This window comes from Drosophila guanche, unplaced genomic scaffold (genome assembly GCF_900245975.1).
Source record: "Drosophila guanche unplaced genomic scaffold, DGUA_6, whole genome shotgun sequence".
In the NCBI taxonomy this organism is placed as follows: Eukaryota; Metazoa; Arthropoda; class Insecta; order Diptera; family Drosophilidae; genus Drosophila; species Drosophila guanche.
Genome location: NW_022995773.1, coordinates 28,979 through 44,384, shown reverse-complemented (window position 1 = coordinate 44,384; position 15,406 = coordinate 28,979). Strand labels below are relative to the sequence as shown.

Sequence of the window (15,406 nt, the reverse complement as noted above, 5' to 3'; positions counted from 1 at the left end):
TAACGGTGTGCGCATACAGAAGTCTGGATGCAAAATTTGGTGGCTCTTACTAGGATTACTAGGCTCTCATCAGGACGGACGGACAGACAGACATGGCTCTATCGACTCGGCTATTGATGCTGATCAAGAATATACATATATACTTTGTGGCGTCGGAAACGCTTCCTTCTATATGTTACATTTTACCCCCACAAATACAATATACCCTATTTACTCTTCGAGTGTAGAGTATAACAATAGCAAAGTTGTATTTTGTGAAACAAAAAGCAAAAAGTTATGCTGCAAATTATCTTAAAACAATGAATCTAGTTAGAATCTTGTAAATTCTTACTTTTAATATTAATTTATAACGAATCAAACCAAGTTGTGGTTCCCAGGCTGAGCGTTCTCTCAGTGCGCTTTCAGCATTGACAAAAAAACACACTTTTATTTTGAAAGGAGGAGGAGTTTAGAGACTGCTATTAATATTTAATATAAAACTTTGATTTGGAATTAGCATTTTTGGACTAAGGTATTGACTCCTGTGCTCTGGTGCTTTCAGTTGTATTGGCTGCAATATATTGTCCCACTGACTAAAATGGAGATATTCTTGTGTATTTTTAAATAAATGGTATTATATGGACATTGATGCATCGAATTAAATTGTTTTTTTTTTTCCTTCCATAACTGCAAAAATACAATTTATTTGTATATAATAATAAGTATAATATAAAAAGTTAATACATTTTACATACTACTCTTTATCTATCTCTTTTTCTCTCATTTTTATGTATTCCAGATTAAGATCCAAAATAATTATTCCGATTAATTTCAGATCTTCATCTGGTTAATTGATACATACATGTGGTTGGAAGTGATACACCTCCAAAAATAATAATAACCATCACTATATTATCTAAAATATCATGCTCATCTGCCTCTGTCCGACCATACTTTTGTTCAATTCTAATTCGTAATATGAATATATTACGTATATGAATATATATTTTATATACCTAAAATAATTACTAACGGACACTTTTGTAGGGATGCAAAATGCGCTATGTATTTTTCATATTTTATTGGAAATTTAATTGCTACAATCAATTTTCAAATTTATACACAGTAATTTTTAATTTCTTCATTATTTTGTATGGTTGTCTTGTGTATGCGATTGGTGCGTGCTAATTCAAATCAATGACTGCATTAAAATATTCCCCAAAAAATGGTTTCTTAAATAATTAAATATTCCTACAGGCTAATTTTCTATACATTTCTTATTGTTTTGACTAAGCACTTTCCATTAACTCTAAAATAAGAATATCTATTTTATGTTTTTAATAAATCCTTTTTAAAACAAAAATAAAAGATAAATAAAAAATGAGTGCATTCCGTTTATACAAAATTTGGCCATAAAACTTCTTGTTCGACAAATATATGTATATGACAAAAAAAATACATGTATTATCTGTTATCAAAAATAAAGAAGAAGGGACGTGTGAGACGCTACTACATCTGCACCTTAGCGCTGTTTTGTCAAATTTAAAATTATTTCTTTACCTGTCATCTACAACACTTCTTACATCGCCCTTCCATAGACCCACACACTGCAGACTCGCGGCAGAGGCAGAGGCAAATATAACAAATATAAGCTGCGGGACGGGGTGGGTTAAAAGTCGGAAGAGTCAGCGGTAGGGGGAGGGCAGAGGCAGAGTGAAGCAGAAGCAGAGTGTGAATGAGAGAATGTAAAAATAACAACAAAAGCTGCGGGGCAGGGTGGGTTTAGCCACTGGAAATAAATTTCTTCATTGTGGATATAATAATGATCCAATCGGATCCCAATTTGGTAAAATAGATATGGCCATTCTCTACGGAATGGCGTTTTTAGTTTTCTTTTATCTTCATAATTGTAGGTTTGGGAGGTTTTCGCCCTTTTGCAGAGGCTGAAGGGGGCGGGGCTCTTTTTGGAAATACACTGGTTTCAGTGTGAGCATACAGCAGTCCGGAGCCAAAATTTGGTGGCTCTAGCTCTAGGACAGACAGACATGACTATCGACTCGGCTACTGATGCTGACCAAGAATGTATATACTTCATGGGGTCGGAAACGTTTCCATCCGTGCGTTGCATACAACCGTTATTCGCACAAATACAATATACCCTATTTACTTTTCGAGTACCGGGTATAAAAATTGCTTTTATACAGCCAAATGAAAAAATTGTAATCGAAAATATTGAAGATATACTAATATTACATGGGTGGAAACCTTTACAATGAAAATATCAAAATACAAGGGAATCTGATGAGCGCAATAATAAATACGCACACATAATTATATTCACTGATTTTTCAGTTCCAAAAAACAGAGATGGAAACACAAAAAATATAGGTAATCAACTGGTAACTGGTACTGGTAATAATGAACATAAAAACTTTGGATACATACTTTTTTTTACTTGTTCTTTGCTTTTTTGTTTTTCAGCTTGTGTGATAATTTGTGGGTGGCGATTGTGCTTAAATGCTTATGGTAATGCAGCTAAGTTGTTTAATTTTACTTCGGATGTGTGATTTTTTAAATTAAAATCTGTTGATGTTTTTGAATCAATGTCCTCTTATTCCAGCTTTTGCGCTTTTTTAATTACACTACTCGGAAAACCCAAAATTTTTTTTTGGCTAGGAACCAAACCAACTTTTTCTGAGACTAAATTTTTTTAAATAACTATTTTTTGTTTATTTTGCACAACTTTTTATTAAAGAATTTGTAAATTCTGGAATTTTTTTGTAACGGTTTTTTTTAGAGGTAGCGCTTCTTCTTTCACATAACTTAAGTATTTTACATCTGGTTGTAATGAACTTAGCCATTCTATGAAGCTGATAAATGCAACTATAAAGTGTATTCAAACACGTTCAAAAATATTAAGCTTTGAAATGCAAATGTTGATTTTTGCGAGATAATTTTTACGAAATTTTGACTTTAGAAACTCGGGAAAGACCTCTAAAAAAGGGTTAAAAGATAGATACCGGATTTTCAAAATTTTTTAAAAAAAGTTCTGCAATAGAAAAAAAAATTATCATGAAACCATTTCTAAGCCCCCATATCTTTCATAAAAAGTTGATCTGGATCAAAGCGGCAAAATCGCGTCGAGAAGTGTTACTAAAAATTAGTGGTTTTTTAGGTCTGCCACAATTTTTGTTACTGCAAAACGAAAACATGCCATTATTGGTTTTGTGTTATTGTTCCAATGTTGTCTGAAGATCTTGCTACGCATGTCGAGTTTCAATTATGTGGTTTTTTTCGCTTTATAATTGCATTAAAATGTAAAAAGTTCATATAATTTAACGCCTTTTCATGTTTCCATTGTCGTTGTTGATGATGAAGATTTTTTCGATGCTATAGCGAACCAGCTGGAAAGCTTGTTGAACTATTGCTATGCGCTAAACTAATCATAGATCCAGAGAGACTTGCTTCGTCATCTGGGTAGGCTTCGCGAGACACCTCAGCCAGCGATAAAGAGCTGCAAGATCGAGATTTATGGTGAATGGATTGAGTGCATGCAACCTATTATACACAACCAAAAAAGAATTACCTGAAACCTAAAGCAAGGGATTCATTATCAAATGCTTCCAGTTCTCTAGCTTGCTTTTCATGTTTCATGCGCAAGCGTTCAGCGCGTTCCTGATTGAATTGCTGCAACTCGGCATCCATCTACAAGGGCGGATACAGGTTATGGGTACAAATTACTAATAAACATGGATAGCTGTTGTGGTTTTTGCGAACCTTGTTTTCAAGGAGACCACGACGTACGCTGACACGATTCTCCAACTCACGACGCTCACGATCTCGCTGTTCCTGTGCTTGTTTCTTGTTCTTGTTTTGATAAGCGGTCAGCATATCCAGTTCGTATTCCAATTGCTCATTAGTTCGTTGGCACTCGATCACTTGACTTTCGTCCAATTTATAGCTTTGACTTTGAAACATATCTGCAATGCTTTGTTCATACTGTAATCAAATTAACATCATTATAAAGACTATTCTTTGCCCACACCCGTTTACTGACCTGTTCACCTAACAGCGTAAGCTTCCGATGCTTTTCCTCTTTTAGCTGTTTGATAACTTCTTTCTGTTGTTCTTTTGGTGTCGTTTGTAAAACTTGCGCCTTATAACGTTTGTATTGTTTCGTTTGCGTTTTGCAAGTTTCACGAAACTGTTTACGTATAAGCAGCTCTTTTTGCTAAAAGAGTAAAAAACAATTCAACTTTTGGTTATTAAATTAAGCAGCTATGTATACCTTCAGGCTTTTGGGCTGTTGTCTTAGCTCAAGGGCATGCTTGCGTAGCAGCTCCTTTTTAATGCGATCCATATAGTCTTTTTGATTGTGCAACTCCGTGTCGTGTTGCTTGTTTATCTCCATGACGTAAGAAAAGAAACATGAATCTTAGTATGTTGGATGTATAGTTTGATCAGTGCCACTTTAAATGTCTAACCTGCTCCTCTCGCAACTGGTGAACGCTCTTTTGCTGGCGATACTCCAGTTCCTGTGTCTTTTCGTGATGCTTTAAGAGCATGGCATGCGCTTGCTCTAGCTGCTGTTCCTTCTTGCCGAGCTCCTGTAAGTAACGAGATAAGGAAAAGATATTAAAATATTACCATGACACTTCATTGTCATGCTTACGTCTCGCAACTGCTGATTATCATGTTCGTGGTTCACAACCATTCGCTTTCGCTTGAACTTGCGCATCTCGAGGTCAATATAATGCTTTTGTGCATGTAGCATACGTTGCTCCTCTTGCGCCTCGTGTTGCTTCAGATTATCCTTCTGCGACTGCAAGGTAAGATCACGTTGACGCTTCGGCGTTGTGTCGTCCATAGAGAGCTCTCGTTTCCAACGCTCTTTATTTGCTTTGTACTCCTTTTTGCGATTTAAGTCAAAAACCTTGCGATCGCCGTCTTGCTTCAGTGAAATCTCTTTGTGTAGTTTTTTTTCGGCTGTGCTAGTCTGTTTTGATCGACGCTCCACGTCCTGCTGGTGCCTATTCTGCAATCGTTTTCGATATGACTAATGTTCAAACCGTAAGTTTGCCCCTTTACTGACCTCGAGACGTTCCAGATCCCTGGTGAAATTATGCAACAGAGTGTCATATTCCTTGTCAAGGGCTGCCTTATGTGCTTCCATATCAATCTTGCATTTATCCTCGAGCTTCACAAGATGAGCCTGATGCTCTCGTCGCATCCGTTTGTAGCCCGACATTTGTTCGTGCATTTCTTCCTATACATGTCGGTCGGTAATATGAGGACAGAGAACTCTCGTTGTTAAAAATAGAATTTATGGAATACCAATTGAATCAGAGTATGTTCCGTAAAAAATGAATTGTTGCCTTTCAGTAATAGTTGCTAATCTAAAATTAAATCGAGAAGGGACGTGTGAGACGCTTCTTACGCGTCACAACTTTTATACCCGGCACTCAGTACTATATCTGTACCTTAGCAGTTTTTTGTCAAATTTTACATTTTTTCTTCATCTGTCATCTACATCTACAACACTTCTAACGCCAACACGCTCCTTTAGCTGCCTCCCTTCCCTAGAGCCACACACTGAAGAGCACGGCAGAGGCAGAAGCACAGTGTGAATGAGATACTGTGAAAAAACAAAAACTGCTGGACAGGGTGGGTTTAGCCACTGCAAATTAATTTCTTACCCCTATTCGGTGATCTGATAGATATGGCCATTCCCTACAGAATGGCGTTTTTAGTTTTCTTTTATCTTCAAAACTGTAGGTTTGGGAGGTTTTCGCCCCTTTTGCGGGGGCGGTAGGGGGCGTGGCTCATTTTTTAAATACACTGGTTTTAGTGTGAGCATACAGCAGTCTGGAGACAAACAATTTGGTGGCTCTAGCTCTTATAGTCTCTGAGAACTAGCCGACAACCAAGGCGGACAGACATGGCTCAATCGACTCGGCTATTGATGTTGATCAAGAATATATATACTTTATGGGGTCTCAAACGTTTCCTTCTGTGCGTTACATACAACTGTTATTAGCACAAATACAATATACCCTATTTACTCTTCGAGTACCAGGTATAATGAGTGTCAAATTTAAAAGAAAATGAGAAGGGACGTTTGAGACGCTTCTTATGCGTCACAACTTTTATATTCGGCATGCTAAAAATAATCACCAAAGTCATACAAAACAATGATGGCTACCGTATACTAACACGGGACTACTGACAATAAGAAAATAATGATAAATGTTGATACGTTTTGAGTTTATGGCTTTGTAGAATTGCTGTACTTATTATTTTGACCAACCCGTTTTAAAGCTTTAATAGATCACAGACTACATATTGGAAATGAAAAATGATTTTGTTAAACATTTTTATAATCTACTATAGGTAAGAATGCCATAAGCGAATTGGATTTTTCGTTTGAGTTTACCAAAAAGTTGTAGGAGTCATGAAAGAAAGTTCAAAGGCTGTACTTATTTTTTTGGCCAGTAGTGTATGAAAACCTTATGATTTTTGCCGAATTTTAAATTTTTTTGACCACAACTTCATCTACATTAATTCTCACACCTTTTAGCTCGCCCTCCTCTGCCATAGTCGCGCACTGTACGAGGAAGAGAGTGCGAGCGAGAGAGAGAGAACGAGAAAGCTGACACTGTGCAGACGAAGGAGGTGGGGGATAGCCACTGCAAATTAATTTTTTTATCCTGGCTAAAATAATTAATCAATCTGGCACTAATTCGGGAATCTGATATATATGGATTATCCACACTGAACTCCGTTTTTGGCGTTCTTCTATCTTCAAAGTTGTGGATGCCCCAGATTTTCGTACTTTGTGGTGGTGGGCAACATTTTTAAATACATAAGTAAGAGCCATGGTAGTCTGGATTCAAAACTTGGTTTTTATAGCTCTGATAGTCTCTGAGATCTAGACGCTCTTCAGGACTCATCAAACTACAGAGAACAGACATATTCCAATGGATACTGGCTATGTTGCAGACTTTGATTTTTCAAAAGCTTTAACGATTGGGAGAGAAAGGGGTTGAAAAGAAAGGAAAGCTGGAAAACCCACCTGCATGTGCTCCTTCTGCTGCTTGGTGACAATGCTGGTGGTGCGTATGGTGGCAAAGTTATTGGGGCCGTGTTCGTTGACTGCATTGGAGATGGCATGGTGCGAGGAGGCCGAAGAGGCAGCGTAAACGGCTGTCTGGGCGGCAGTTGTCAGATAGCGCGGCTGACATACGATGGGTGGCATACGATCAGTGCCAGGGCCGGAGGCCTGCAGCCCTCCACTGCTGCCTCCTGTGCCATGACCTATTCCGCTTAGATGTGTGATCACGGATAGAGCCGGTACAGGCGCTGGCACCACAGATGCCGAGTTCGTCGGCGTCACATTATTGTTCATGCTGTGCATGATGTTTGGCAGCGGCGGTCGATTACGATGCCGCGAAGCTGCGCCGCCTGGAACCACCTGCTGCTGTCCTCCGCCAACACTTGGCCTGCTGGGCTGAGCCTGTTGTAAATGATAGTGATGATGCATGGCAACTGCCACGGCAGCAGCAGCTTGCCGCTGATGATGATTCTGTGCCGCAGCCGGTATGGAATTTGATGATGAACTCTGCAAAGTGAGACATGAAAATTACCGTAGCTCAGACCAGGACTAGGGTGCGGACAGGCATACCTGGCTACTTGCTGCCGATACACCAACAGAGTGTATGGAGTGTTCCGAAGTAATACTATTGCTCCTGCTGCTGTCACCGCCGATATGATCGTCCTGTTGGTCATCGGCATCGCCCATGGTACTCTCTGTTTCGCACGTGTCCACCATGAGTATCTTTTTCATCTTGCGGTAGTTGAGGTTATCCAATTCTCGCACGGCTGACTTGGTGCGAGCTATTAGTTCTAACAGGACCGTATCTGAGCGTGGTCGTGTAACATACTCATGCATTAAGAGCTCTTCCGAAGAAGGACGCTCGACAGGCATCTTTTTGAGGCATAGCTCGACAAATCTACAGAACGCATCTGACCAGTCATTCTTCTGAAACAGTAATGCAAATTTTATATTATTCATATTTTGTGGACAATCCTGACTTTTGGACAGGACTATATGACGTATAAAGTTAATTTTTACATATCTAAATTGTCTACAATGCATAATCTATGAGGTCTACCCCTCGCAAAGTACGCTCTTGTCGAGATGAGAGACTCAGTAAGCGGAAGGTGTCGAGTCCTGTGCACAACTGTTCTTAGTATAATGCAGAGCACTATCTATTGTACATAGGAAAATACACATACACGTGTATTACAGCGGTTGGTATCAAAACCAATGTTCCGTTTCCGTTCTTTGCACACAAACTATAAAAACTTCTCGAGAATGTTGTGTGCGTGTCGACCAATGTAACTTAATACAAGTAGAATCGTCCGCGATACAGTGGACGTGCTCAACTCTATCAGATGAAATTTACTCACACTCATGTAATGAGTTACAGTTAACACTTAACTTAGATAACTTACAGTTACACTTAATGTATGTAATACACAAGGAAACGTCTCCGACCCCATAAAGTATATATATTCTTCATCAGCATCAATAGCCTGTCTGTCGGTCCGTCCACCTGTCCGTCCGTCTTGTTGAGGATCTCAAAAACCATAAAAGCTAGAGCCACCAAATGCTCACACTGAAACCAGTGTATTTAAAAATTTAGCCCCGCCCCCGCAAAAGGGCGAAAACCTCCCAAATCTACAATTTTGAAGATAATTTAAAACCAAAAACGCCACTCCGTAGGTAATGACCATATCTATCAGATCACCAAATTGAGATCCGATTAGATCGATTAAAAATCGGCAGAGGCAGAGGGACGGCAGATGCAGGGCCGCACACTGCAGAAGAAGAGTGTGAAGGAGAGAATGTGAAAAAACAAAAGCTGCAGGACGGGGTGGGATTAGCCACTGGAAATTAATTTCTTCATTGTGGCTATAATAGTGATCCAATCGGATCCCAATTCGGTGATCTGATAGACGGAATGGCGTTTTTATACCCGGTACTCGAAGAGTAAACAGGGTATATTGTATATTGGTATATTGGAAACGTTTCCGACCCCATAAAGTATATATATTCTTGATCAGCGTCAACAGCCGAGTCGATTGAGCCATTTTTTAAGTACACTGGTTTTAGTGTGAGCATACAGCAGTCTGGAGCCAAAATTTGGTGGCTCTAGCTCTTATAGTCTCTGAGAACTATCCGACAAACAAGACGGACAGACGGACGGACGGACAGACATACATGGCTATGTCAACTCGTATATAGATGCTGATCAAGAATATACATTGTGGGGTCGGAAACGTTTCCTTCTCTGCGTTACATACATCCGTTATTCCACAAAAATACAATATACCCTATTAACTCTTCGAGTACCGGGTATAAAAATCAGAAGAATTTAATAAGTTTTACAGATTTTACATGCGTTTAAACTGTAAATTGTTTACAGTAAACATTTATCTACAAATGCACGGCCCCTGTATGCCTCCGCTATTTTCACTTATTGCAGGCTCTATTTTTCTGCTTGTCTATGTCTGGGTTTTTGGTGAAAACCAAGAAAAAACGAACGCTCACATATATGTACATATGTACGTCCATATTTTCGAAGACTCTTTACTTACCGGAAGCATCGGCGACTCATTTTGAGCAATGTGATAGAGTGCGGACATGGCGTTCATGTTAAAGTAGGGCGGCTTTCGTTCAGCCAACTCAATGCAGGTGATGCCCAATGACCACACATCCACCTTGCCATCGTACTGGCCTTCGTCCATAGCCAGTATAACCTCGGGAGCCATCCAATAGGGAGTACCGACGAAGCTGTTAGCAGGGCACTTGATGGCCGCACTGCCGAAGTCAGCCAGTTTAACGATACCGTTGTCTGTAAGTAGAATGTTTCCAGCCTTTATGTCACGGTGGATGCGACCAAGGGAGTGCAAATAACTCAAGCCACTGAGTACACCCAGGCAGATGGCGGCTATTTCGTCCTCGTGTAGAGGTTTCTTGTGCACCTCGATTATATCCGAGGCGGAACCCACACAATACTCCATCACTAGCCAGGCGGTCGACTCACGTAGGTAGCAGCCTTTGTACTCAATAGTATTGGGATGATTTAATTGACGTAGGAAACTGTTTGGAGTAGGGGATATCATAAATTAGCGAAACTTAATTTAAGATTTAATTTTTACCGAATCTCTTTGAGTATGTCCTGCCACTTCTCTTGACTCTGTTTACCCGTATACGACATCTTCTTGATAGCCACAATCTCCTTGGTGAGATTGCAGCGGGCATAATAAACGGCACCAAACGATCCATGACCGATCTCGCGCAAATCCTCAAAAATCTTCTCCGGATCATGCTTGTTAAATAGATCGGCTATTTCCGGATCTTTAAGACTACCAGGACGTACCGAAGGCATAGCTGTCTCTCATGCTCCAGCTTACCCAGCACCAACACTCTCTCTACCACGCCTTTTCCCTGTTTGCTCTTTTTACTTTTATCTGCAAAGAGAAAAAGGGGATATGATCCTGATTTTTAGTCACGGTGGAAAAAAATATGTGTATCTTTCTACGGGGAACTTAGCTGAGCTTTATTAATTAACCTTATCAATCTGAAGAGGTTCCCTATTTGGGTGTCTTCCACCTATTGTTTGTGCAGTTCGCTGGAAATCAAATTAATCAAGGTTCCAGTTATGGGTCGTCTACATTCTTTTATACAAATTCTGGCATAAATCTTTCAGAATTCACCACACCAAAAATATTTACATTGTTGGATTTATCAAGCTATTTACATACTCTTTTTAAAATGTCAGTTATGGCACTTAATAATAGGTTAATAAGTAGAGTACACACGTGGCCAATTGCGGGCATTTGCCTCGACATAATGTAGTTTTGAATAGATGCAGTGGAGGCCCGAATAACGCAACCTCATAAAAAGTTTTGCGTTTGGCCATGTTCCAAACAACAAGAACACATTACGTAGTTTTGATGGGGGCGTGTGTTCGACCTTTCGAGTTACTGATATAGTAATTGAATGAATGAATTGAAATTGTTAACTCATAACATTTTGTATTTTTATAACCCTTTTCTAGACTTTTAGTTTGTTTCCTTTTTTTTTTTTAAACGCCTCTTTTTTCTTGAGAACAGTCTTGCACAAAGACTAGCCATGTCGTTCTCACACTGACGAGTTACAAATACACACTGGTGTAGTCATACATCAATATAAGTATGTATGCGCATATATACGTAATTATCTATATTCGCTTGCTGGTTGGTTGTTGTTTTGCATTACAATTTCCTTTTAGAATAACTAAAAATGTGTTTTTGTGTGTTTGGTCTTCATCGACGTGCAGCTCTTGTTATTTTTGTTGCTTGCTTAATGACGCTGTTATTGCATTTCTAAACTAGATTCTTCAATGATATAAAACGCTGAATATCTGTGTTATTCCTATGCAATTTTCCATCATACTAATTGTAGTAGCAGTAGTAGTAGTACTAATTGTAGCATTTCTGATGGCACAAGTATTCGTTTCAAAGCAGATCTCGTAGCAACTTAATGCTGCCAAATTATTTTCTAAATTTTATCGCACGTATTACACAATTCAAGTTTTATATAAATAAAAAGGCTTTCGATGTGCTGGCCGTTGCCATTTTCACTTGGTCGAAAAAAATTACAGGAAAAAGAAGAGTATGTACACGTACAAACACACGCATACACAAAGAAGTAAAAAATACTTAATTTACAAATGTATATATAAACTTTTTTATATAGCCGCTTACATTTTGCAATTGGTCAATGTTTTCTAGATTATCAGCGGGATAGTTCAATTTTTTTTTTTAGTAAAACAGCATTTTTAATTCATGCGCTTGATTTTATACAATGGTTGGTTTTCTGATGATGTATTTGATTGCATCGCAAGTACTTTGCGCTTTAAATCTTCGCATTTGATAAACATTTGAATGTATATTTTCAGAGTAAAATATGTTTTATTTGTTTAGCCCTACGAATTCAGTTAAACTTTCACTTTCTTTTTCCTCGATTATAAATTAAATGGTATAAGGTTCACATACACAGATAACAGAAGAAGAAGAAGCAAGAGAGAGAGGCTTCTCAGAACAATAGATACGCCTATCGATATATGGTTTTAGCAGAAAAGAATCTAGCTTAGTATTGGCCGCGACTCACTACACTTCCCAACCCTCACGTTGACATTTAAATTAGCATTTACGTATTTTCATATATCAATATTCATTACATATTATTTGTATTTGTAATAATAATAATAATATATTTTTGTGCAGTATATATTTCTAACTGCTGAGTGCGACTAGATGCGAGATCTGCATGCCGTGCGGAAATTCTGCTCAGCCAAACAAGGATGCAAGCAGGATATTACTTCTAGTGGAATATCGTCAACGGAAAATTCACTTGTCCTGTAAAGCCTAGTACTCAGATCGAAAAAAAGGGACTGCTGGAAAAATCAGGGATTATATTCGTATAGAAAGAAATTTTGTCGCGCACAAACTACTTTCTAGCGGCTGTGCACTAGGCAGAACTCAGATCTGAAAAAAACTGGCCGATTAAAGCTAGAAAATCAGCTAGGTGTATTGGTATTTTGTCTTATTCGATGGTATGTTTCTAGCAGCTCGACAGAGATACATTCGTTTTATGTTCCGCGAGGGTACCTAGCAAACAGAGAGTATAGTCTCAATAAAATGGAGGCAAAAATGCCGCAGAAGTGGAAAGATATATGGCCACAGTGCTTGAGGGCATCAAACGGCAAAATAGGATACAATTCTATTAGATTAACCTCATTAATGGAATATATTTTAAATATAGCAAATATGCAATATATTTAGCTAGCAGCAGAGTGTGACCATAGGTGAAAACCGCAGTCCGTACGGTTACACTTCTCAGCCAGCTGTGTTGTTTTGTTTACCTTTTTTTAAATGTGTGAAAATTGAATAAAAGGTTAATAAAACAATGAATGAAAAATGGATCCATGCAGAAGATTATTTTAGTGAGACTGGCGGCTCTTGCATGATCGGAGGAGGAGGACAATCAACGAAATAAGCGACGAAAACTTTGATTAAACCCATATCTGCAGGAAAGAAACCAGGACGGTCTTTGTCTATACATTTGGGTATTATAAATCATATAAATATGTGTTCATTTATGGAAACCCATGAAACGATACCCTTGCATATTCCGCAGTTTGAAAATATGACACAGAATTTGCATATGGCTGGGAATAACATCTGCAGACTTTTTTGATTGGTGGATAAATTCAATATAATCTCACTAATCTATAATAATTGTTTCCTTTTTTGCCGTTTGATGGCCTTAAGCTCGTTTAGAAACACAGTGATATTTATCTCTCAACTTCTCTCAACGCCCCTTTTTTTCGATCTGAATACTTGCACTAAGCAAACAACTCATAGAGTGGTCAAACGCAGTAAAAACTGGCTGCCTAATCAGTTTAGGGGATTGGCTCCCAGTGCCTTCGGCTCTTGGTGAGAGAGTCTTCGGCTGAGAGAGTTTGGCGTTGGCTCTCTTGAGCCTGTTTTGTTTTTCCCTTCAAGTCTGCTTCGTAATTTTATGTGTGCGGTGACACATCCATACATGATGGCAATGCGTGTATCTATTCTCGACTTCATATGCGTTTTCATTTTTAGCGCTTGAGACGTTTGGCATTTTTGCGTTTCTTCTGAGCTCACATACCCTTCCTTTAAACTTAAGTCTTTTTTGCCTTTTTTGCTTGCCCCAAAAACTAAATAAATTGACTTTGTGAATCCTCTCTATGCTCATATATTTCTTAAATACAGTTAGGAAGAAAGGAATAAACGGTTATAAACATCTAAATATGTATATAAATAATGCATAACCGCAATTGACTTGGCGTTGCAAATATTTTCTTTTAGAGTATTCAGCGTACACTCTGTGAATAAACATAGAGAGACACACACTAGACTACGAAAGCGACTTGAAAAGAAAAAACAAATAAATTCTTTTTCGGCACAGCTGCTATGTCTCCACTTAGTGGTACTAGGCTTTAGATCGAAAAAGAAACTTGCCGATGAATCTTATCAAATCAGCCGATGGTATTTTGTGGAATTGGATGGCAATTTTCGTTCAGCTCGAAAAGTATGCATTTGCATAGAGTAAAGTCTCAATAAAATGGAGGTAAAAATGCCTGTCAGTAAGTGCGAGTGAAAGGGCTCTGCGCTGTAAGTGTGAGTGAAACGACAATGGAGTGTGCTGATTAATCCTTTGAAGGCATGGGGACTAAAATTGCCCATCGCAAGAAAAGGAGTTGAAGTTTTTTTTTATACCAACTTTATATTGAATTTGTGCACAAAGTGAATGTATGTAACGCACTGAAGGAAACGTTTCCCACCCCATAAAGTATATATATTCTTCATCAGCATCAATAGCCGAGTCGATTGAGCCATGTCTGTCTGCCCGTCCGTCTGTCCGTCCGTCCGTCCATCTTGTTGAGCGTCTGGATCTCAGAGACCATAAAAGCTAGAGCCACCAATTTTTGCATCCAGACTTCTGTATGCTCACACTGTTACAAAAGATACGCAAAAGCCCGAAAACCTCACAAACCTACAATTTTGAAGATAAAAGAAAACTAAAAACGCCATTCCGTAGGGAATGACCATATCTATCAAATCAAACTGGGATCCGATTGGATCATTATTATAGCCACAATGAAGAAATTAATTTCCAGTGGCTAAACCCACCCTGTCCCGCAGCTTTTGTTGTTCTTTTTACATTCTCTCATTCACACTCTGCTTCGGCCTCAGCCTCTGCAGCGAGTCTGGTGTGTGGGTCTAGGGAAGGGCGGCGAGCTAAAGGAGCGTGTTGGTGTGAGAAGTGTTGTAAATGTAGATGACAGATGAAAAAATGTAAAATTTGACAAAACACCGCTAAGAAACAGATGTGGTACCTAGAACCGTGTATAAAAGTTGAGACGAGTAAGAAGCGTCTCACACGTCCGTTCTCGTTTATTTTAATTTGTAATCATTTACTACTTGAAAGTAGTCGTTACTATTGTTAATGAAGATATGCTTGTTTTCATATGCTCTTAATTTTACAATAAATTTCCACTTTATCGCTGCAAATAAAAAATCAAATTGTGAGTTAGAATGTTAATATATGCGAACAAAAAAACAAATAGAAATAGATTTACGAACATTACAAGAAATATTTAAGGGATGACGATAGTGCATAGGGTGAATATACGTGGCGAGCATTTGTGGATACATGGTTACCACTTTTCAGTTTAAACGCCTGTAAAATCTGTAAAAATTATACAGTTTTTCTAATTATTTTTTAAGTAAATTTAGCTATTTGGCAATGAAACAAAACAATAATTTTGTTCGTAGT

The 15,406-nt window shown here is 38.5% G+C and overlaps 1 protein-coding gene across 3 annotated transcripts; it reads right to left on the bottom strand.

Annotated features, from left to right (window-relative positions):
* Positions 1–3,267: 3,267 nt before the first annotated feature.
* Positions 3,268–12,074, bottom strand: LOC117591325 (serine/threonine-protein kinase Tao). 3 transcript variants are annotated; one of them, XM_034284534.1, is made up of 13 exons: positions 11,794–12,074; positions 10,204–10,515; positions 9,640–10,144; positions 7,661–8,017; positions 7,052–7,597; positions 5,072–5,245; positions 4,652–5,014; positions 4,464–4,586; positions 4,268–4,384; positions 4,037–4,210; positions 3,757–3,978; positions 3,566–3,684; positions 3,370–3,493 (listed from the first exon to the last, which is right to left on the bottom strand). In XM_034284534.1, the coding sequence occupies exons 2-13, from the start codon at positions 10,431–10,433 to the stop codon at positions 3,370–3,372; spliced, it is 3,054 nt and encodes a 1,017-aa protein (XP_034140425.1). In that variant the 5' UTR covers positions 10,434–10,515; positions 11,794–12,074. The 3 variants fall into 3 exon arrangements, with proteins under 3 accessions (XP_034140424.1, XP_034140425.1, XP_034140426.1); XM_034284535.1 differs by having other exon boundaries at positions 7,661–8,014; XM_034284533.1 differs by lacking the exon at positions 11,794–12,074 and having other exon boundaries at positions 3,268–3,493; positions 10,204–10,433.
* Between the last annotated feature and the right edge of the window lie 3,332 nt (positions 12,075–15,406).